The sequence below is a fragment of the Bombyx mori genome, chromosome 27 (assembly GCF_030269925.1).
Source record: "Bombyx mori chromosome 27, ASM3026992v2".
NCBI classification, from domain to species: Eukaryota; Metazoa; Arthropoda; class Insecta; order Lepidoptera; family Bombycidae; genus Bombyx; species Bombyx mori.
In genome coordinates this window covers 99,286-124,315 of record NC_085133.1, presented here as the reverse complement: position 1 = coordinate 124,315, position 25,030 = coordinate 99,286, and the positions used below count along the sequence as shown (strand labels likewise).

The following is a 25,030-nucleotide window of genomic DNA, read 5'->3' as shown; positions in this document are numbered from 1 at the left end:
CGGCGACGGTGTCCGATATCAGCTCTACACGGTTCAGTTTGACTCTACAACGCAATTGCTACATGTAATAAAATCTTTAAAAGATTTTATCTGTTTGCTTGACCATCTCATTCACTTGCATATTCGATGCGTTGAATCAAGCACCGGTAGGCATCAGGCCTCCCAAGTCCGAGGCGGGGCCGCCGGGCTGACCCTGGCGACACTCCGTGGCTCGTCAAAGATGTAGTGACTTGCGATATTTCGAAATAAAACAAACACGTTACAAACAAACACGCACAGTGCAGGAACGTATGTAGATACGAAACTGACTTTCAGCGCAAATGACACGACAACTTCGCATAGAGCTGCTCGCTGCAAAAAGTCGCGGCTTCGTTTCATTAGGACTTCTTTAAAACAAATTCTACACAATTTTAAAACAGTGTATATCTCTATGAAACTATCACGTGAGCGCCTGTGACTCTCCGCACCGCGCTCGTATTCCTTTGATTCTATCTACGAACGAATCATTTAAAGATAACGTATCTGTCTATCATACATATAAATATAATAGCGTCATGTAGACACAAGGCCGGCGTAGCGACTCTCATGGTGTCGGGTTACATCCTCAAAACATGGAACCGACGTCCCACGGTACGACGTCTTAGATAACGCGGTAACTGATCCGATTATCGCAAGTCATCGGCGTGACACCAGCCCCGAAACTATCTGTGTAGAGTCGACCGTCCGACTCTACAGTACTCTACAAACGCGCTCAGTTAATCTAACAATGAAAGAGCTGCGGCAATACATTCAAAACTCTTTCTGTCATTATTAGATTTGTAAAGTGGATAAGTGTCAACGCGTAACTTCAAATAATTGTGTTTGATTAGTTGTGCGGCTTTGTGCGTGTGGTGATGAGCCGCGGTGTCCGCGCCGGATGGGACACCTGGCTGCCTAAATACTTTGATACTTGTAGACATCTCAGCTCATTGATTGAGATGGGTACTTTTTCAAGTTCTTCACATATTTCAAAAAGTCAAAATTAGAGTTGATTGTTTTATGCGTACGACACAAACAGAAGGAGCCGCCATTATAATTACATATCTATATTTGTATTATAATATTTGCGGATGCTTTTCCGTCACTCGCAGATATCGACAATGTTTTGAAATATAACAAAATAATAATATGTTTAATTCAGTATATTGTTTAGTTTCCGTGCGTCGCCGATTCCTACACACATACAGTGAACTACTTGTACTGTTTACGATTTCATCTCGCGTTTAAAGTGCATTGACATCTTCGCGATTCAAAACATTCTCTTCATTCTCAAAGTGAGTAAGATATCACTGAGCCACCTCAGCCGCCACCGTCGTAAAACGCGACATTAAACCGTAGCGTAGTTTTATGTATGTGTAGGTCAGTGAGAATTTAATTCAATATCAAAAAATAAATTAATTCGATGTCCAAAAGATTGAGTGCACGTTTCTCTTGAAAGAAATGGACTCGAACTATGAGCTGGGACTAGTTTGCTTGGAAGATAACCCGTGGCCGTGACGGTTGGTAGAGTGGGACGCACCGCCCTCCGCCGTCGGCACTTACTGCCGCCACTGCCGCTCTCTGTGGCCACTTGCACAACAGTCATTTTCTACTACAGTCAGTACTTTTGTTCCTGTAGATTACTTGGGACATTAGCATCCTCATGTACCGATCGATGGAGCCAAACAGAGAAAAAGTTTAAAAAAAATATTAATCAAAAGTAAGCACTTTATATTAAAAGGAAACCAAATTAGTTCCGTCGTACAGATTATAGTTTGTCTGAAGAATATTCAGAGCCGCCCGGGCGAGGCTCCGTGACAAACGACCAACAGCGCGGCAACATAAACGCGTTACCGTCTACATCCTGATGATAAGGAGCGGCCACGTCGGCGTTGTCGTGAGAACCCGAGCCTCATGAAGCCACCTGCCTCCGTTCAACCGGAAACCCGCGCTCAAACACCGGAAAATCGCCCAAAACCAGCGAAATGACTACAAGCGGATAACTTGCTTCGGCGACCAATCGCGGTCACGCCACTCAAGAGGGTTTTTGTTGAGAAAATCATTAGTGCATTGAAATTAGCAGCGACCGGCTCCCAGATACGTCACCGGCGGCTCGCGGACTGCGGATTGGACGAGTTTTTTTGTAAATCTGCGATGATTAAGTGCGCCTCGTCCAATCACCGAGCCCAGCTTAGTTCCCTCCGGTGCTGCTCGGAGACTCCGCCGCGGACTGCCCACGGTGGCTGCCTCGCGCACAGTGTTCCTTCTTAATCCATCTTAAGTTTAAACAAATTGAAATACGTATTTAACCGATAACAATCATCGAACATTCGTTTAAAGATTCGTCTACAAAAGTATGATTGCGATCAGAACGTAACAGCGGCTTACAAAACCGACAAAAACTATTTGTTTCTATCGTGAAGTTCGAAATAAACACATAAATACATCATACAAAAGTAGAAGGAGAGTGAGTGAGGATGTGGTGGAAGGAGTGAGGTGCAGTGCGTGTGGGAGGACCTGCGGTGCAGTGTCGCGCGGGGAGGAGAGAGCTGCCACGGTGGAGGGGCAGGGGAAGGCGACGTTCGCGGCCCTGTTCGGGCTGCGCGCCGGGGTCGACCTCTCCGCCGCCTACCGCTACAACCAGAACATGATGGAATACTACACGTGTGAGTACTTGCAGCCAACAACCCTACTCTGTTCCCTTACGCCGATAGTAGGCCCCTTAATCTCTCTAATTAGGTATTTCATAACGACCCCTTTTAACTTTGAACAGAACATTATCAGTTTAGGGAGAGCTCTGTGTACAGTCCTAGTGTAGCCGACTGAGCTGGGTCGCTCTGGTCGCACCGGTACTCCGCGGGCTGTCGGTCAGTAGTCCCCACCAGGTGGCGTCGGCTTGCGTAGTCCTGGAGCGCTATTACGAAGTTTGGAAACGACACAAATAAATTATCAAAATACCTTCACAGGTGATAATTGAAGAGCAGTCAGTGGAATAGCCCGTAGGTATTTACATGTAAGTAAGCGTGTACCGAGTCCAGGGACATGTTGGTTACAGTCCAGGCTACTGCTACTTTATTTTATGGAATTACTGAAACAATAAACATAATTCCAATTCTTTAGAACACCTAGCCGAGACGTACGACTAGGACTTGCTTTAGGACTTTCGTTCGAGCGAGCACACACGCACACGAGTAGATACCGTGTGGTGTGGCGTTAGCTATTATCCTCCTCCTTGCGTCGTTCTCCTCATAGCTGAAGATCGTGACTCTCACGCAGCATCAATCTCTCTTGTATGATTCTTCTCCATCTGCTGCGATCCTTGGCTTCGTGGAGAGTATCGTGGAGCTTGATGTCTAGACAAGACCTAATTTAGTCCGACCATCTCGTGGGACTGCGTGTTCTGGGACGTTTGCCCTCTATCTTGCCCGTCACCATCAGCTGCTAGAGATTGTGACCCTCCTTTTGAGGAATGTGTCTAATGAACTCAAATACTCTACGAATGCATATTGTGGAGACTCTAGCTTCAATAATAAGCTCCTTCAGTATTGATACATTGGTGCGCAAGGGGAGTCTATGGAATCTGCAGCAATTACCTCCAGCACCACATTTCGAAGGCGTCTATGCGGTATCTGTCAGCCTTTTTCAGTGACCAGGTCTCCGTTCCGTAACAAAATATCGAGAAATCCAGCGAATTCACCAACCTGAGTTTTGTTTTCCACGAGACGTTTCGGTCTCTCCATATCTTATGTAGTTGAGACATTCCATCACGGCCATCGTGGTCATCCCTATACGTCTCCTTATTTATTTTTCGCATGACCCTGAGTTAGTAATGTTAGCCCCTAGGTAGATAAAGTCGGTCACGATTTCAAGGTTCAACGTTCCCGTTAGTTCAAGACTCGTGGCACAATCCACTATTAATAGTTTGGTTTTGCTATGGTTGATTTTGAGACCCAACGGAAAACTAATGTTTTCAATCCGGGCAAGGAGGTTAATTATTTCGGTTTCACTGGCAGCGAAGAGCGTGTGTCATCTGCATAGCGCAGGTTTGTTATGTTAGTACCACCTATTGCGCCCGTCTGATTATGTACTCACCATAGATGTTAAAGAGAATTGGAGATAGGATGCAGCCCTGTTTTACTCCTCTACTGAAGCTTTTGCGGTAGGCAGCGGCTTGGCTCTGTCCCTGGCATTGCTGAAGTCCATGGGCGACGGTAACCACTCACCATCAGGTGGGCCGTATGCCCGTCTGCCTACAAAGGCAATAAAAAAAAAAAAAGCTAAATGGCTCAAATGTGCAGATTTCGAGTTTCGCCATTGTCCAGATATAGAGAGCGAATGAGAACAATAAGGTGTGGAGGCACCCCCGGCTCCTCGAGTATCCTCCATAAATCCGACCAAACTACACAGTCAAAGGCCTTACTGTAGTCGGTAAAGCAGAACAAGGTGTGATATGAAGGCAACGGCCGTCTGGTGTAGTGGTAAGTGACATGGTCACTACACAAGGGGGTCGCGGGTTCGAATCCCGCCAATGGAAGATATTTGTATGATAAACATAAATGTCTTTTCCAGGGTTATGGATGTATATTAAATATATGTATGTGTATAATAAAAATCTTACATTTATTTCCGTTATCTGGTACCTGTAACACAAGTTCTTTACGAACTTAGCACGGGACCAGTTAACGTGGCGTGACTGTTAGTAAAATATTTATATTTATTAAAAAATATTTAAGGGTTCTGTGATTGTCGCACTTGGAAATAGATCCCTTTTTGTGGAGAGGTCCTCATCATCGTCATCGACTTTGTCCTGTCCGATGGCCATCTTCCAGTTCGCCAGATGTTGTCGCAAAATTTGTGCAGAACTTTTACAGCGTCAAGACAATCTTTATTCAAGTCACAAGTCAATCTTTATTATTTCCGAGGTAACGTGGTCTGAACCGCGGGCTCTCCTGAGTTTGAGCGCGTCAATAGCGGCCGTGATTTCCGATTGTGCTATTATAAAACACAAAAAAGTTGACAGATGCCTGAATCTCGCTTGTGACATTTTCAAGATTACCTTACATACAGGTATACGTAAATTCCGAACAACAACATTCGGACGATCTTCCTTTTGTCGTTAAATCATCCAAAGTACCATTAAATTCACTGATTTAAGTCATGAGTGTCGCTGAATCGCTACGATCATCTTAGCGGACTCTGAGCGCGGCTGCGAGGTCTCGGATGATTCAAGACCACGGGTCGACTCCATTCTAAGCCCAACTAAATGCCATATGACAGAGAAGCCTCAGAGTGGTTCCTGCATCCAGCCCCGCGGCGTGACGTGTTCAGACGCGAGGAACGCGGCCGCCGCACGGACGATCAGAGTTCCGCTCTCAAAGAGTCACCATATTATCTATAGCTATGGCTTGGTTCATAACAGCTTGTCCCGAACTGATATCGGCGTGACATAAACAAGCGCAGACGACACGGGACCCTCGTAACGCCGGAACAGCGCAATAACCGTCGCAATGACGTTCCGTAACGACATTATCGCAACGACACGATAAATATAAAAAGCCGCTTATAAAATATAGGCAGTTTCATGAAGCCGAGCAAATGTAAGCGACGACCAATAGCGGCGCGGGGCAGGCGGGAGTCCTGCGCCACAGCGCGGCGCCCTGCCCTGCCCTGCCCTGCCCTGCCCTGCGCGGCGCGGCGCGGCTCCACTCTAAGTCGTCGTGGCCTAACGGATAAGACGTCCGATGCATTCGTGTTGAGCGATGCACCGGTGTTCGAATCTTAAGCGGGTACCAATTTTTCTAATGTAATACGTACTCAACAAATGTTCACGATTGACTTCCTCATTCCGATAGAGGCACCCGTCACGCGCGGACGTGCTCATCGACCACTCGATCGCCCGGCCTTTGTTCGCCCGGCTTTTGTTAGCCCGGCCATTGTTCGCGCGGCCTGTGTTCGTGGTACATCTGCCGACTAAGTGCTCTTCCTGGAAGTTTTTATTTGTTTTGTTTCCTTTTGTTATTTCTGTGTTCGTGGTACATCTGCCGACAAACTGTCTTCCTGGAAGTGTTTAATTGTTTTGTTTCTTTTTGTTATTTCCGTTTTGTTGTGATTTTTCTTTGTCCTGCAGTAATCGTGCCGCATCGCCACCTGTGTTCAATAGAACCGCTCAGGTCCGAGAAGTTGGGGCCTCGCCGCAAGGCGAGTGTTTTCTAAGACCCAGGGTAGCCCCACCTGGGCACGTAGACATCATGGACGCTGTATTTGCGGAATTTCTCCGGCTTCGCTACCCAAAGCTCACTTCCGAGTTTCAGGCCTTCAAGGCCGATCACACTGCGAGCCCTCTCGTGGACTCCACCGAGCTCGCTGCTCCTGCGTCGCCTGTACCTGCGTGCAAAGCTTCTGCATCGAGCACCGCAGCCTCCGTCGTGCCTGCCGTTCCCGCGTCGCCTATACTGGCGAGTAAAACTGCTGCGTCGTCCGCCGTGGTCACCGTTCCAGCAGCGCGATCATCCGCGGCCTCCGTCGCGCCGTCCAAAACACCTACTCGTAGGTCACCTGCGCCCGCCTCCTCGTCCTCCGACTCTGACTCGGAGATGGAGGTCGACCTCGCTCCCGCCTCATCGACGGATGGATTCACCCTGGTGCAAAAGGGTAAGAAGCGTGCCGCGGAGTCTCGAGCTCCCGCGGCCGCTAAAATTAGCAAAGCCGCGAACGCGTCGCGCCCCCGCCCTCAGACTCCCGTTGCGCCTCCAGCCCGTGCCACTCCGTCGCCGCGTCCGGTGGCACAAAATAAAGCCCAGACCCCTCCCCCGGTAATCCTTCAAGAGAAGGCAGCTTGGGAACGAGTTTCCCTGGCCCTTAAGGCCAAAAATATCAATTTTACGAATGCCCGTAACCTCGCGAACGGCATTCAAATTAAGGTTCGAACATCCGACGACCATAGGGCCCTCTCTTCTTACCTCCGTAAGGAGCGTATAAGTTTCCACACATATACGCTCCAGGAGGAGCGCGAACTCCGTGCCGTTATACGTGGCATCCCTAAAGAGTTGGATGCCGAGCTCGTCAAGGCCGACCTTCTCGAACAAGGCCTACCGGTTAACTCCGTACACCGCATGCACACAGGCCGCGGAAGGGAGCCATATAATATGGTTCTCGTCGCCCTCCAGCCTACCCCCGAGGGTAAGCAAATATTCAACATCCGAACGGTCTGTAGCCTTTCCGGAATCGCAGTCGAAACCCCACACAAGAAAGGCACACCTAGCCAGTGCCATAACTGCCAATTATACGGGCATTCTTCCCGTAACTGTCACGCGCGCCCCCGATGCGTCAAGTGCTTAGGCGATCACGCCACGGCCCTATGCACTCGCGATCAAAAAACCGCGACAGAACCGCCTAGCTGCGTCCTGTGTCGAACACAGGGTCACCCCGCAAATTACCGCGGATGCCCCCGAGCCCCGAAAATAAATCGCCGCGTCGCCCGCCAAAACCGCCTCCGAGCTTCCGGCCCAGACATCAAAGCCTCGGCACCCTCTGTGTCGCAGGCTAAGCCAGCGTTCGTTCCGGCGCCGGTGCCCAGTGTCTCGGCCTGGGCGAAACCGCTGCCGTACATGAACACGGCTACAACTCCCTCCTCCGCGATTCGTCCCGCCCCCGCGACTCGTCCCTCTCCCGCGACTTGCCCTCCGACCGCGTCCGACAATCTCGCTTTAGCGATCGACTTCTTTCAGTCGATCAACTTTGAGCGCGTTAACGCTTTGGGCGACGCCATTCGCTCTGCCTCCACTGCACAACACTTTATCGCCGTTGTGCAAGAATACGCCGACGTATACGCGTCATTAAATACGTACGTCCTCCCCTCACTCCGCCGGTAATCAATGGCGTATATAAGTAGAATAAAGCCCCTATCCGTAACGATAGGATTTTTTAACGCTTACGGTCTCGCAAATCAGCGTGATCAGGTTTCTGACTTTTTGCGTGACCATCAAATTGATATCTTTTTAGTGCAGGAGACCCTACTTAAGCCCGCGCGCCGTGACCCTAAAATCGCGAACTATAACATGGTCAGGAACGACAGGCTCTCTGCTCGTGGTGGTGGTACCGTCATTTACTATAGAAGAGCTCTGCATTGCGTCCCACTCGATCCTCCCGCGCTCGCTAATATCGAAGCATCAGTGTGCCGAATCTCACTGACGGGACACGCGCCGATCGTTATCGCGTCCGTTTATCTTCCACCGGATAAGATCGTTCTAAGCAGTGATATCGAGGCGCTGCTCGGCATGGGGAGCTCTGTCATTCTGGCGGGCGACCTAAATTGTAAACACATTAGGTGGAACTCACACACCACAACCCCGAATGGCAGGCGGCTTGACGCGTTAGTCGATAATCTCGCCTTCGATATCGTCGCTCCGCTAATCCCGACTCACTACCCGCTAAATATCGCGCATCGCCCGGATATACTCGACATAGCGTTATTAAAAAACGTAACTCTGCGCTTACACTCGATCGAAGTAGTTTCAGAGTTAGATTCAGACCACCGTCCCGTCGTTATGAAGCTCGGTCGCGCTCCCGATTCCGTTCCCGTCACGAGGACTGTGGTGGATTGGCACACGCTGGGCATCAGCCTGGCTGAATCTGATCCACCATCGCTACCGTTTAGCCCGGACTCTACCCCGTCTCCTCAGGATACCGCTGAAGCCATAGACATCTTAACGTCACACATCACCTCGACATTAGATAGGTCATCGAAACAAGTTGTAGCGGAGGACTTCCTTCACCGCTTCAAATTGTCCGACGATATTAGGGAACTCCTTAGAGCTAAGAACGCCTCGATACGCGCCTACGACAGGTATCCTACCGCAGAAAATCGTATTCGAATGCGTGCCCTACAACGCGACGTAAAGTCTCGCATCGCCGAAGTCCGAGATGCCAGATGGTCTGATTTCTTAGAAGGACTCGCGCCCTCCCAAAGGTCTTACTACCGCTTAGCTCGTACTCTCAAATCGGATACGGTAGTAACTATGCCCCCCCTCGTAGGCCCCTCAGGCCGACTCACGGCGTTCGATGATGACGAAAAAGCAGAGCTGCTGGCCGATACATTGCAAACCCAGTGCACGCCCAGCACTCAATCCGTGGACCCTGTGCATGTAGAATTAGTAGACAGTGAGGTAGAACGCAGAGCCTCCTTGCCACCCTCTGATGTGTTACCACCCGTCACCTCGATGGAAGTTAAAGACTTGATCAAAGACCTACGTCCTCGCAAGGCTCCCGGTTCCGACGGTATATCCAACCGCGTTATTAAACTTCTACCCGTCCAACTCATCGTGATGTTGGCATCTATTTTCAATGCCGCTATGGCGAACTGTATCTTTCCCGCGGTGTGGAAAGAAGCGGACGTTATCGGCATACATAAACCCGGTAAACCAAAAAATCATCCGACGAGCTACCGCCCGATTAGCCTCCTCATGTCTCTAGGCAAACTGTATGAGCGTCTGCTCTACAAACGCCTCAGAGACTTCGTCTCATCCAAGGGCATTCTCATCGATGAACAATTCGGATTCCGTACAAATCACTCATGCGTTCAACAGGTGCACCGCCTCACGGAGCACATTCTTGTGGGGCTTAATCGACCAAAACCGTTATACACGGGAGCTCTCTTCTTCGACGTCGCAAAAGCGTTCGACAAAGTCTGGCACAACGGTTTGATTTTCAAACTATTCAACATGGGTGTGCCGGATAGTCTCGTGCTCATCATACGGGACTTCTTGTCGAACCGCTCTTTTCGATATCGAGTCGAGGGAACCCGCTCCTCCCCACGACCTCTCACAGCTGGAGTCCCGCAAGGCTCTGTCCTCTCACCCCTCCTATTTAGCTTATTCGTTAACGATATTCCCCGGTCGCCGCCGACCCATTTAGCTTTATTCGCCGACGACACGACTGTTTACTATTCCAGTAGAAACAAGTCCCTAATCGCGAAGAAGCTTCAGAGCGCAGCCCTAGCCCTAGGACAGTGGTTCCGAAAATGGCGCATAGACATCAACCCAGCGAAAAGTACTGCGGTGCTCTTTCAGAGGGGAAGCTCCACACGGATTTCCTCCCGTATTAGGAGGAGGAATCTCACACCCCCGATTACTCTCTTTAGTCAATCCATACCCTGGGCCAGGAAGGTCAAGTACCTGGGCGTTACCCTGGATGCATCGATGACATTCCGCCCGCATATAAAATCAGTCCGTGACCGTGCCGCGTTTATTCTCGGTAGACTCTACCCCATGATTTGTAAGCGGAGTAAAATGTCCCTTCGGAACAAGGTGACACTTTACAAAACTTGCATAAGGCCCGTCATGACTTACGCGAGTGTGGTGTTCGCTCACGCGGCCCGCACGCACATAGACACCCTTCAATCTCTACAATCCCGCTTTTGCAGGTTAGCCGTCGGAGCTCCGTGGTTCGTGAGGAACGTTGACCTACACGACGACCTGGGCCTCGAATCTATACAGAAATACATGAAGTCAGCGTCGGAACGGTATTTCGATAAGGCTATGCGTCATGATAATCGCCTTATCGTAGCCGCCGCTGACTACTCCCCGAATCCTGATCATGCAGGAGCCAGTCACCGTCGACGCCCTAGACACGTCCTTACGGATCCATCAGATCCAATAACCTTCGCACTAGACGCCTTCAGCTCTAGGAGCAGGCTTAGGGACCTCGGTAACCGTACTCGTCGAACTCGACAAAGAGTTCGCCGTGCAACCTAACCCATGAATCAGCTCGCTGAGTTTCTCGCCGGATCTTCTCAGCGGGTCGCGATTCCGATCCGGTAGTAGATTCATTCGCGAAGCAGCTGCTCTTGAGCTGTTAGGTCTCCTTCGGAGGCGCTCGGGTAGCTGTTAGCAAATCCCACCCCTCCTGGCTGAGCCTTTGCTCGCCCACCTGTCCTGGTGAAACTGGAAAGGCCTCCGGGCCACCAGTAATCCTTCAATCATAAAAAAAAAAAAAAAAAAGATTGACTTCCACGGTGAAGGAATAACATCGTGTAATAAAAATCAAACCCGCAAAATTATAATTATAATTTAAGCTGGTGGTAGGTCCTCTTGTGAGTCCGCGCGTACTACCACCCTGCCTATTTCTGCCGTGAAGCAGTAATGCGTTTCGGTTTGAAGGGTGGGGCAGCCGTTGTAACTATACTTGAGACCTTAGAACGTATATCTCAAGGTGGGTGGCGCATTTGCGTCGTAAATGTCTATGGGCTCCAGTAACCACTTAATACCAGGTGGGCTGTGAGCTCGTCCACCCATATAGCAATAAAAAAAACTCTCGGAGCACATGCGACTCAAGCCAGTATGACTGACTAACAGTATTGTCGTGATGTTGAAACGATTTCAAAAACAAAAAAACATCGACATTTGTAAACTTTACAGCAGCGAGCTATACAAGATTCAATCCTTAAAATATCTTTAAAATGTTTCTCAGATATTTGAGGAAAAAACCTGATGACGTAATTGTATTTCGTTCATGTTATTGATGATGGTGAAGAGACAGGGTACTAGTACCTGAGGGTCATAGGAACTTGTTGGCTGTGGTTGATCCGATGGCGTAAACTATAAAGTCTAAAATGAATGGTTAAAAAGCTTTTTGAATTTTCATGTCGACGTTGCAGTTAATGTAGTCAATTTAAGTTTACGTCTGATGCGACCACAGCTCAGACACGCCGTGAAGACGGTGAGAGGGACGCGCAGTGCACCGGCACTGGACACAACATTGACCAGTTGACACTGTTCCAATGACATACAATTCTTGTAAAGCTCGCGTGGTTCGTAGTACATTGTGCTTTCAGTGAGATTGTGAATTACAAAACAAACACAACTTATATAGGTGTAGGAATATACGATGAAAGGAAGATCTTCCACCGAGCGGATGATATTGCTCGGTGGACTGACGGTCCTAATGTTGTTGTTCGGAACTTGTATATATGCGCTTTATCTTGAAAATGTCGTAAGCGAGATTCAGGCATCTATCAACTATCTTGCATTGTATGATGGCTACCCGCCACATAGGTAGATTTAAAGTATCGTGGACAGCTGTTCGAGCAGGAGGACCGCGACGAACCTTACATTCGCTTTATTCGTTAGTGTTGCGGCCCTCTCTTCTCCAGGCCGACGCGACACGGAACATGAGTTTCACGTCCTTACGGATCCATCAGATCCAATAACCCTCGCATTAGACATCTTTAGCTCTAACACTAGGAGTAGGGACTCTGGTAACCGCACTCGTCGAACTCGGCAGAATTCGACGTGCAACCTAGCCTAAGCATCAGCCCGCTGAGTTTTTCGTCGGATCTTCTCAGCGGGTCCCGATTCCGATCTGGTAGTAGATTCTTGCGAAACAGCTACTCTTGAGTTGTTAGGTCTCCTTTGGAGGCGCTCGGGTAGCTGTTAGCAAATCCCACCTCTCCTGGCTGAGCCTTTGCTCGCCCACCTGTCCTAGTAAAACTGGAAAGGCCTCCGGGCCACCAGTAAATTTTCATACATAAAAAAAACACGAGTAGTTGACGGACAACGAAGAGTTACACTGAAATAATACGAGGAGTGCTCCACGGACTGACACATTTTATATTTGTTTTTATTGTATCTATAGGTAGGTATATTAATACGTGAAGGAAAAACTTTGTATCCCTTTTTACAAAAATTGCGCGGACGGAGGACTATGAAATTTCCCACACTTAAAGAGAATATAGAGAAGGAGTGCAGAATGTTCATTTTTTTTTAATTTTGCCTAAAAAATACATAAAATCAATAAAAAACATTACACACACTACCATGTGTTTGACGCACACACGCATGCATATTATTTATTTATTGTCAAACTTTTGTTCTTGACGTTTGTGGTCAAATTGAGAATAAATTAAATATTGTTTGTCTTTATTAATATTTTTCTATAGTGTACCTAGTCTTGGCGAAATTTGTGATTAAAGAAGTTTAATAGTCTTTAGAATCATAATAGTGTACGAACTTAAAATTTCAGTTAACTATAGTCGAATTTCGACAACTGCGGAACCACTAGTTATAGAAATAATAGCATTGAAACATTTTGGAACGTTATAACTACTGGCCAGCCACCGCTCCGACGGACGACAGGGGGCAGCGGGACGGGGCTGTACTCCACCGATGTGCCGTGGGCTCTCTAACCGACATCTTCTTAGTGAATACTACCAATTCAACAACACGGGGAGACGAAACAATCATAACACAAAAATTAGCTATTGTCTTCGCAGTCCCGACAAGTGTGCGTGTGGATTTCGTAGATTGTATTGTTGTCGCAACCGGACGCCGCCATATATCACGGCCATTACACAAAATGTCGTCCAAAACAATGAAATTAAACAAAAATAATTCGAAACACTTCCTCTCACATATCATTATGGAAACACGTGAGTCACTCAGATCATTATACTCTCTGTACATAGCGAACAATCTATGTGAATGACATCGCCGTTACAACGCTACACGCACTGGCGCTGCGTGCATTCGACAATCATATTCCGTACAGTTAAAGCTCACAATGCAACGGACGCGTCGAGCGGACATGTAAACTCGCGCTGGTCGCAGCCGCAACACACGGGCGGGCCGGTGTCATATATCACGACGCACGCACACTGGCGGCGCGCGCGTGCCGACACGCCCGCACACTGGCGTCGCCGGCCCGGGATTGGCGGGCTCGGTGCGCACACGCAGCCGGCCGTTTTGAAACCGGTTTCAGTGAATAATTGTCGAGATTTAGAAAGGCGGTCCGGTTTTAAAATAGGTCTTTTGTAACAGCGGTATTGCGTGCCGCCTCCCTCCCCTCTCCCTCCCCTCTCGCTCCTCACAATTAACACACATATTTGTTATACTCGTGTATTATGTAAAGCCGATGTGTACATCGTGGTCTCGTCGGACCGGCTCGGACCCGTCCTTGTTCTTACAAACGAGTATTGCTTCTATCATTACTTGCACCTATTGTAGATGTCGCACTACCTATACTAATCCCGCTAATACTCGAACCTGTCCGATCAGTCAATCTATACTTAACTTCAATTTTATAATATACTCTTTAAACCAATTCAGACCGATTTTGAGACCCAAGGGGGAACGAGGTGATCAAAATAATATTACTAAATATTATTCTTTACAATCAAACCTACGTCGCGATCACAGTAATGTAATAACAATGTGAGCGGGTGTATAAACAAGATGGCGGCCGGATAATGGCAGCGGGCTCGCTTCCGGTCCGCATCGTAACACGCTTCCTGTGCTGGTCGTCGCGCAGACGATGCCTCGCTCCATACCTTTACTTTAATGACCATCAGAAGGATTCTCGGTGACTAAAGAGAGACCTCATGATAATGGCGGCTCGCGAAGTAGGCTGCTAGTCGGTTCTCCCATGTCCATGCTCTAAATCAGAAGAAACATATTTAATTCTTTCTCAAAGTCCACATACATGTGTACATACACACATAGTCAGAATCTCAATTATATTGTCTATAACTGATCCGCCGTTGGCGCTAGTGACATGACGGCTTTGAGCTATACGTAGGCGTAGGTATACCTATTGCCAAGCGGCTATTCCAGCTACGAGTGGACGGGTAGGTACGTCAGCTCAGGGGCTCAACTGAGAGAACTTGCTAACACTGGTCCTAGCAAGAGCAGTGCTTCGCAGAATTTACCTGCGGATCGGAAAGATTGGGCGATAAGCTCAGCGCGCTGATGGTGTATTGGAACCGCTAGATAAACATCAAATAGATCAACCGCTAAACAAAAACCACGGATGTTCCCAACCGAGCGTTACGAGTGTGAGTCGCGTGAGCGCCGGAAGCTCCCGTTGCAATCATTTTATTTATATTCAAGTAAATATCATAATATTAAAGAGGGCTGAACCACAGCGCGCCGCCAGCATGAAATGAAACATACGACGGAGACCAGCTCCTGAGAGCCTACCAGCTGCAGAGGTCACTAAGCTCAATATTGTAAACTTAAGACGGCACTACGAGGTGCATCGTGTGTGCGCGCCTGTGTGTGTGGAGGCGGCCGCGCGTGACGCCGCACCTGTGTGTGTGCGTGATCATATCCCACGCTCACACGCTCACGCCTGACCTTCGGCCTTGTAAGCTCACACCGACAGAACTCTTTACCGGATTATGTTTCCTCAGTACCCACCTCTCGCTGTCAGTCGATCCTGACCGATCAGAACAAGACAATCCCGCGAGTGTTGTTCAGCATCGACTCGTCCTGCGGGATACACGCTTGTAGTCAAGTACTACATACATGTGTATATCTTTATTGTATACCTATCTATAGAACATATGGAGGCCTTCATGAGGTAATCTGATGGTTTTTGCTCAGAGAAAGATTTCATAAATATATCTATTGTTAGCCTAATTTATATCCACAATCATGAAAAACCTCATCTGAGTTCTATGCAATTGTTATCACACTTATAATTAGGCGCTTCAGTGACCGGATGTAACTCTTGCTAAAGAACCAATGGAAAAGTCTGTAAAAGATCATTGAAGGTTGGGCCGGAGAGGTCAGCCTCAATGTTGGAGCGCTCAGAACAGGCTATAACTGAGCCCAGTGCTCCCCGGAGAGCCGAGGGCGCGGCCCTGTCCGGGGCACCACGCGTCCTGCGAACTATCAATACAACGACAATGTCCGATGACGGAACAATGGGTTGGATACATCTTGACCACGAACATAAATACAAAATGATAATGACGCAAAATTTTGGATGTTAAAACAAAAGCCAAACTGATTATCAATACATAATAATCATAATGTACAATGTAATGTGGGGCGTCCTCCAACCAGGTGGACTGACGACTTAGTTCGCACGGCGGGAAGTCGTTGGATGCGGAAGGCGGAGGACCGCATTCTGTGGAGGGCATTGGGGAAGGCCTATGTCCAGCTGTGGGCAGATAAAGGCTGATGATGATGATGATGATGATGATAATGTACCAGCGATCATGCAAACAAGCACAGGACACTGACCAACTACTGAGGTGTATAGAGGGCACAAACTAGACGTCACCGCCCAAACGTGAGGTCGAATCCCCAAGTACATTTTAGTCGACGCGCATCAAGCCTCATAGGTCGAGAGCCACCGAACCACCCCATATTTACTTTCATTTAGAAAAGTAAAACAATCAACACCTTAAAGTAAAAATTTACTCTCGACGATCGTTGCCAGAACTTTTTCAACAAGATCTTTGAAAAGAGCACGAAAAAAAGCTCGTTAAAAAGAGACATATTATCGTTCGTTGGAACACTAAGGGGATGCAGTTCGTTGAGAGGAGGGGCGGGGGAGGGGGTGGTTCACCTGCCGAGACGCTCTACAGATTATATCATACTTTATGTAATGTAGGTACCACGAGTTGTTAGCAGGTAGGTACATATAATGAGAAATGACAAATGTGCAATATTTATATTAGAAAAACACATTTAGTGAGAAGTATTATTTAATGAATTAATTAATTATTTGACTAATGATCTCACTGCACTTATTACACTTTTTGTAGCTTTCGAAGTTTTAGTAAGATTTGATAAAACTTTTCAGTATTCAAGTTTTGTCCGTGAGCGTGTTGTAGGCGTGCAGTGGGGGCGTGCTTGAGACCGGACGGACTCGCCTTCCACCCGGCGCCGTCCGGTCGGAGCCGCTCATCAGACTTTAGAACAATCTAATCACGATTGTCTTTTAAACAGGACTTTCATGAAAACCATAACTCGCTTTTCAGTAAGCATATTTAGCGAGGATATTATAAGTGGCTACGTTGATTAGGACAAAACGCCTAGCTGCCAACGTGGTCTTTGTAAGTGTAACAATCATGGTCATCCGCCAGAACGAACCCATCGTCCGGGTTCCGGCGGCTCGGTATCCGCATTCCTGCTCCCCTACGTCATAATTTTGTCTGCGTACCCACTGGGAACTGGTACTTCGCTCATTGCGAAATTTCGTGTTAATACAACAATTTTATCACAAACACAAGCAACTCATTTAACAAGACAGATCGCAACTTGTTAGCTAGTGTTGGTGACGTGGGACGAGAGCTGGCCAGTGAGAATGTACGAGGGAAGCGTTTAGAAGACAATATTACCGGCAGAATTACAATAGGGCGCGCGGCAGGTATCCGAGCATCCTTGTGCACCGGAAGCGAGGCCCGGCTTCCGGCGCGCCATCTTGTCCCCCATTTACGTTAATTACTCTCTACGATAACAGCTCCCACGAGTGTTCTTCTTTATTCTGACAATATTCATTTTCTTCGTCCAAGATTCTACGGAAGCTGTAAGATTTAGGCGGTCTCGGTTTGAGGGTGTCTCGCGCGACCCGCTGCGTGCTCACAGGACCGCGTGCTCGACACTCACGCTGCCGTCTGTAGATGTTGCTCTTATAATGTTCAATGGATCTTATATGATGATATGATATGATTCATCCGACCGGTTTCGGCCATGGCGACCACTTTGACTCCTATCCGTCGATTTGGCGCTCGTGCGCTCGAAGATGGCTTATATAGCCTATCTTCGCGGCAAAACTCCTTGCGCATTGAGGGCACGTAAGCACGCCGTTCTTATAATTATAGGTTATGGCAGCAGGAGGGCGGGCCTTCAACTGGTCGCGTTTATAATCAAGGTCAGCTTTACGCTGATAATGGATCTTACATGGTGACATTAAGGGTGCTCGCGATGATCCTCCTCAACAACACATTACGTGCACACTGCACCTGCACATCGCTACACCGCCTACACCGCTTCGTGCAGTCGATCTCTTAGCGAGTGTCAAGTATATTATTACGCCAAGGATAGTAAACAATATCTGCACATGTTTGTACCTAGTAGAGTATGTAGCGTTCGGCTACCGTAACTTAACAAATCTATTTCGCGTGGGTGTTGTGGACAATCACATAATCAATTCCAACGTCCATGACTGGGTATGAAAAGGCTGTCTTTATGCACATCTGCCATTACAATAACTTTGGTTTGATAAACGTAAAAGAAAGGCAAAGTCGCGGCCGCTGCCCAGCTCTAAACCACGCGTTGATAGTCACTTTTAAACTCCTCCAAATTAAAAAATAATTCTGAAGTTTTTTTTATTTAATTAAAGATGAGTTTTTGTACACCAGTGTACGAAAGTATTTGTAAAAATAGTATTTTCTCATATTGCGGCGAGTCGAAAGCGAGGCCGGCAGTTAGTCGACAGCGAGCACAAGACCCAAGAGTCCACGGACAACACCTCAGTCTCCGCGACGGTGGTCATCTTTTTTCTTTTTTTTTTTCCTACCTATGCTGATAGCCTTGAGAGGCTATTTCAGCTTCGCGCTAACGTTTGTATGTGAGCTCACGGAGCTCAAACCTGACGACCATGCTAACACGAACCCTAGCAAGAGTCGTGCTTCGCAGAATCTACCACCGGATCGAAAACGCGACCCACTGAGAAGATCCGGCGAGAAATTCAGTGGGCTGTGTCTGAGAGTTAATTTACTCGTCGAGCCCTTCGTCGCAAGCGACGGGTTCGACGAGGACGGTGACCGGTGCTTGAAGTACCTAGAAGCACCGTTAGTGGATCGGGAGGATCCGAGATGACGTGTTTTGGGCGATGTCGACTGCTTTCTATTCTGTCCGCAGGATCGGGAATGGGTGGTCATCGCGACGACTGTAGACTATCCGAGTCGTCTAAAACAATAATTAATTAAGATTTTAAGATTATTGATGCACCCACTCGGCAGACTCATTTGAAGATTGAGGGGTAGCAGACCATCAAGATGTCCGCGGCGGCAGCAGCTGCCGGTGTGGTGCCTCGTAGTTTGATCGCATAGATTTTTTTTTTATTGCATAAATGTGTGGACGAGCTCACAGCCCATGTGGTGTTAAGTGATTACCGGAGCCCATAGACATCTACAACGTAATACCGAACTGTAGGATATGCTCGTACTCGTACGTTGACGACGTTAAGAGGAACTAAGGGCCGCCGTCAGAACGAGATGAGCGTACTGACATTGAACACACGTCCCGTCTCGTGGAGACGTTGTCTCAAGCGGGAGGCTGGCATCGATCGCAGGTAGCGGGGCGTGACCGATCGATGCGCCCTCGTCACGCCTCGCGACGCCCCACTACCCCCCACCGCTACTCGCCCTCGCTCTACCCCTCGGCCTGCCCGCTCCCCGCGCCCCGCGCCCCGCACCCCGCGCCCCTGAAGGCTGCGCTTCTCGGGGCTCCGGTTTTTATCCGGTTACTGACTTACATCCGGGTGAACGATCTTGATTATCGATATCGCGCACATATTACCGAGACGTCACCGCGTCACCGCGCCGCCGCGCCGCTGAGCAAGCCCAGTTTATACTAAAGATGAACCGGCTCGTGTATCCCTCGAGCTCATCTCACTTATTGTTAGTTTTAGGCCTTTGATATTATCCTATGTCCTTTATATTTATAAAAAACTAGCGGCCCGCCCTCGATTTGGTTAAGGGACTAGGTATAATTTATTATTGATTTTACTGAATTTTCTTTAATACAAATCTGAACCTGAGAAAATGATGTAGTATAGGATATTGTATAGCGAATTGTCTGTAGTGCCACCATGAGGCTCTACTACGTGGCTCTCAAAATACTTGGTGAGCGCTGCCACGAACGTACTTTACGACCTTTCAAATGATACACCATTTTAATTGAAACCTGCGAACTTATTTTGCATCAGACACGTGTTAGTAAAAGTCCGTTGTTTTTCAATACCTATAGGTACTTACCTTGAAAGTTGACATAAAATTTTCTTGAATCAATCTTGTGGCTCCAAATAACGTCATTCGAAAGCAATTATTGTATTGCTGGATATGAGTCAAAAAATGTTTAGAATCTGGCCCATTTCCGGAAACCAATGAATGTAGTGGTCCTGGTGGCGGTGCCTACGGCGTTAATTTGACTTAACCGCTCGCACAGCACCTTCACCTTAAATGCTTTGCAATATTGGCACACAGCGTTCATTGGTCCGCACAGCCGCGACGCATTTACAGAAAACTGTAAAATTCTGTTTATAACATCCTCTTTAACGATACATGCGGCATGCATTCTGTCAATGTTATGTCAAATACCGTAAGGTTACATTAGAAAATTTAATATGGTGGTTATATATTCCCAAAATTTCTAATTTTGCGCACAATTTTCTTATTTTTTTCTTTCATAATAACCTTTCTTGACAATGAAAAACGCAACAAAAAAATAATTATCGAAATCGGTCCAGCCGTTACGCGTGATGCTGTGACCAAGGGAAATAGGATATACTTAGTCTGGCCATAAATACTGTTACAATTAAAAATAAACAAAATATTACATTTGAATTTGGAATCTGTCATTTTTATATGATTGCTCATTGAGTTTTCTCATCATTGGCGAAATCTAAAAGGAAACGCCATAAACCTAAGAGATAGATAGAGTTTTCTCATTTTGGCGCCAATACATTGTACAATATTTTGCGACATTAAAATGGAGTGGGGTGATAAAGAGAACCGAATCGCTGTGATTGCATTACACAAAGTAGGTATGGAGCCAAATGCAATTTTTAAAACTCTCCATACGCTTGGTATCTGTAAAATGTTTGTGTACCGGGCTATTAATAGATGCAATGAGACCTCCTCTGTTTGTGACAGAAAAAGATCTGGCCGTCTACGTAGTGTTCGTATGAAAAAGGTGGTCAAAGCAGTAAGGGAAAGAATTCGAAGAAATCCTGTCCGAAAGCAAAAGATTTTATCTCGGGAGATGAAGATAGCACCTAGAACCATGTCGCGTATTTTAAAAGATGACTTAGGACTTGCAGCCTATAAGAGACGTACTGGTCATTTCCTAACTAATAATTTAAAAGAAAATAAGGTGGTAAAATCGAAACAACTACTGAAGCGGTACGCAAAGGGAGGTTATAGAAAAAATTTGCTTACGGATGACAATTTTTTTACAATTAAGCAACATGACCGTATTTATGCTCAAAGCTCTAAGGAAGCTTCACAATTAGTCGACAGAGTGCAACGTGGGCACTATCCGACTTCAGTGATGGTTTAGTGGGTTATTAGCTATGAAGGAGTGACTGAGCCATACTTTTGTGAAAAAGGTATCAAAACATCGGCACAAGTGTATCAAGATACCATTCTTGAGAAGGTAGTGAAGCCCCTTAACAACACCATGTTCAATAATCAAGAATGGTCCTTCCAGCAAGACTCGGCGCCAGGTCATAAAGCTCGGTCTACGCAGTCTTGGTTGGAAACGAACGTTTCGGACTTCATCAGAGCTGAAGACTGGCCGTCGTCTAGTCCCGATCTTAATCTGCTGGATTATGATTTATGGTCAGTTTTAGAGAGTACGGCTTGCTCTAAACGTAACGTTTTATATTTATGTATTAAACTAACACACTGTAAAAGTAATAAATGTTATTTGTAATAGATTTTTTTTTCCTTTGTCTCAGTATTTATGGCAAGACTAGGTATACCTACCGTAACGCACCGTATATTTGAGGTTGTACCGCAGTTTCGTATTTTAAAATATTGTTTGTTAATTGAGTTAATTAACAACATGAACTGCCTCCCACTAATGAATATTTACTGAACTTATACTCGCCTAAGGATATGCACACGAAGGTAGTGTCAAGGGTTCATATAAAGCTCATCACATGTACTCAGCAGCTTATAATCAAAAGTTTACTTACATTTTACATTGAAAAATTACTACAGTTTTTAATGGGATGCAGTAAAAGCATATTTGGATTAGTAGGTACGTACCCATGTGTGCCTATACGACTTTTATACTCCAAATCCGAACAGGAATACAATGTTTACCCACCCACCTCAGTGCCGCGGCCGGGGACGACACGAGAGGCCGAGCGTGCAGGCTCCATGCTCAGGGTTCCGTAGGCTGCTAGCCTAGTATTTAATTTCAATCTATAGGTATATCTACATTTACCAATAGTCAAAGACAAAACTGTTAAATGATATTTTCTCGTCTGTTGAAGAACCGACTTTCTTTGTTTTCGATTTGATTAATAACTACCGAAAAAATATTGAAACTACTTATTGTCCTCACTTCTACAAGAAAAACTATCTCAAACAAAAGATTTGGTTTGTAATGCATATCTGTATACACTGATACTAAATTTTAATCTATCTGTGTCTCTCCATGGTCGAATTACTATGATTGGACTTGTAAAAGACGCGAATTTCTGTTTATAATGTTGTTTTAAAGTTTGTTTAGTTCTACATCTAACTTATAATGAATCTCGATTGTCTAAGCTTCCATCGCAATATTTCAATGGGTTGAATATTAGCAATGACCCCATTGAGAGAGTATATGAGGCACGTAAGTTGGGTCTACTGATGGACGCAGATCTCCGGTTTAAGAAGCATGTCACTGAGATGGTCCGCCATTGCTTCTGTCGCTTGAAGGTCCTGTACCGCATTCGCAATTATCTCAGTGAAAGACTTTGGATTCAACTCGTTGAGACACTGATCCTCTCGAAACTGAACTATGCGGACGTGGTATACGGATCCAGATTACTTACATGAACTGGGCGCCTATTAAAGAGAGTACAGAATGCATGTATGAGGTTTTGCTTTAGTATCCCACCACGATCCCATGTCACGCCGATAATTAATCAAAACAAAATGTTGAATCTAAAGTTGAGAAGGAAGTTGCATTTTGATTCTTTGTTATTTGGAGTCGTACAATTGCAGAGACCGACTTATTTGCATCTTAAGCTGACTCATTTAGGAGATGGCGGTAGGCAATCGTGACAACGCTCCCAAGTGTTTGAGACTCCTAGACACTGCTCTGCTGCTTTTAGAGGCAGCTTCCGCTACTTGGCCTTTAAATGTGGAAACAATATTCCTCCACCTATGCGGCACCAGAGAGCGCTAAGGTCTTTTAAAGCAAATTTAAAACTATATCTTTTCAATATACAGGTAAAATTCGAAAATATCAAATATAATTATTCCGTTTGTTGCGCATTGTGCTTCGCAACTGCAGTTTTATTTAATTAATTTAATATATTTCATTTTGTTGTCCTTTTCGTAAATTTTTTTTAATTCTTTTTTTTTATAAATATTTTTGTGTAGTTGTGTTTGTTTAAATCTAGCTTCCTTAACAAAGTATAACGTGTACCACTTTTAAAAAGAAAAGTAATAATTTGCTGAACTCATACTCAAGTAGGTACATAACGATGGGTCGGTCTGATGCTGGCGTGCGCGTCACTCCGCAGGTGCCGGCGGAAGATCAGCGCCGCAGTACCGATTGTCTCGTTACTGTTAGGCATTGCTGAGTTGGTAACCGTTTCCAAGCCTTGTTATTTTTCTTATTTTTGTTTTCATTTTTTTGTACCTAACTTATGTTTGGAATAAATGTTTATTATTATTATTATATTATAAATACACCAGAGAGCTACCGCAGACGAGCACTGCGTCACGCCTTGAGGAGCGCATTCCTCGTCAGTCAGTCAGTCAGTTGTATTTAAATTAGAAAGGTCGTTGAGCAGCCTTCGTATCGTTAAAACATATTTGATTGACACAATCGGCTACTGTTTTCTTTCGCAATAACACTTTCCACAGCTGGTTGTGTGGTGGTCTGTGGAAACGCCTCGACGCCTCCTCGGCGAGTGAGGCACGGACCGTCGCTGCGTCTCTAGCTGACTTCATTCTGTCGAGATAGATTCTACACCATTTCTGATCACAAAACCAGTAATACAAATCGTTCATGTCCCGGGAACGTACACTGGACATCGCAGTCTCAAGACAAGCATGCACTCGCACGCTACACGCTACCACCACGCACAGATTGGTCTACAACATGTCAGATACGTGCTATGTGAATACTCAACATCAGCATGGAGCGTTTGCTTGCGTATGTCTGGTACTGCTCAAATCGGATCTTCCTGTCGAGATTAGTGTTATGATCTTCCCAATATACCTAAACACGTTATCATTATATGTATTAGGTATCTATAGCGACATATTAAATCCCGTTGTTTAAGTCCCAAGTTCGAGGTTGGGCGCCGGACTTGAAACATTGAGCCTCTGACAGTCCGTTCGTATTGTATTTGTATCGCTAATGGTATGGGAGGCTGTTGTGGTTGATGAAGTTGAGGTCGAGGGTATGCCTAGGGATACACAAGCTGATATAACTGTGAAGGTGTAATTACAAGCACTAGTACGTATGGCGTGAGTAATGTGTGCGTGTGTCGGGCGCAGGTCACGGCGGAGTGAACCAGCTGGGCGGCGTGTTCGTGAACGGGCGGCCGCTGCCGGACGTGGTGCGCCAGCGCATCGTGGAGCTGGCCCACAGCGGCGTGCGGCCCTGCGACATCAGCCGCCAGCTGCGCGTCTCGCACGGATGTGTCTCCAAGATACTCTCCAGGTAACGATCTACACATCATTACTGGTGGTAGGACCTATTGTGAGTCCGCACGGGTAGGTACCACTGCTCTGCCTATTTCTGCCGCGAAGCAGTAACGCGTTTCGGTTTGATGGGCGGGGTAGCCGTTGTAACTACACTGAGACCTTAGGACTGATATCTCAAGGTGGGTGGCGCATTTACGTTATAGATTTATATGGGCTCTAGTAACCACTTGACACCAGGTGGGCTGTGAGCTCGTCCACCCATCTAAGCTATAAAAAAAAACGTAAGGCCGTGTTGGTCGTGAGTTCACCTGTCCACGTGGATGGAGTAGCTATAAACAAATCGCGACTTTGCTGTATGTAGGTACATGACAAGTGCTCCGTAATGACGTGTGCCTAAGGCTAGGGGTGGTGTGGTGGAAGAGCATCGCCAGGCGGCGAAGGGCCCGACGCGACGCCCAGAGATGTGTTAGAGTTATACAGAGAATAATTTGTTTCTAAACAAAACTGTAGATACTGTAAAATGTAAGGTCTTAGTGCGGTCAATAGACGTGGTCTGTAGCGGTGTAACGTTGATCCAACCGTCAGAAGCGGAAGCTGTGTCGTTGACGTCCTAGCGTTCTGCTG

The 25,030-nt window shown here is 46.7% G+C and overlaps 1 protein-coding gene across 1 annotated transcript in view; it reads left to right on the top strand.

Moving 5' to 3' along the window:
* Window positions 1-585: 585 nt before the first annotated feature.
* LOC101735602 (paired box protein Pax-5) overlaps window positions 586-25,030 on the top strand; it is a 44,503-nt gene continuing 20,058 nt past the window's right edge. The window contains exons 1-3 of the mRNA XM_062676680.1: window positions 586-630; window positions 2,399-2,684; window positions 24,257-24,422. Coding sequence (XP_062532664.1) covers window positions 586-630; window positions 2,399-2,684; window positions 24,257-24,422 — 497 coding nt within the window. The remainder of the gene's footprint in view (window positions 631-2,398; window positions 2,685-24,256; window positions 24,423-25,030) is intronic.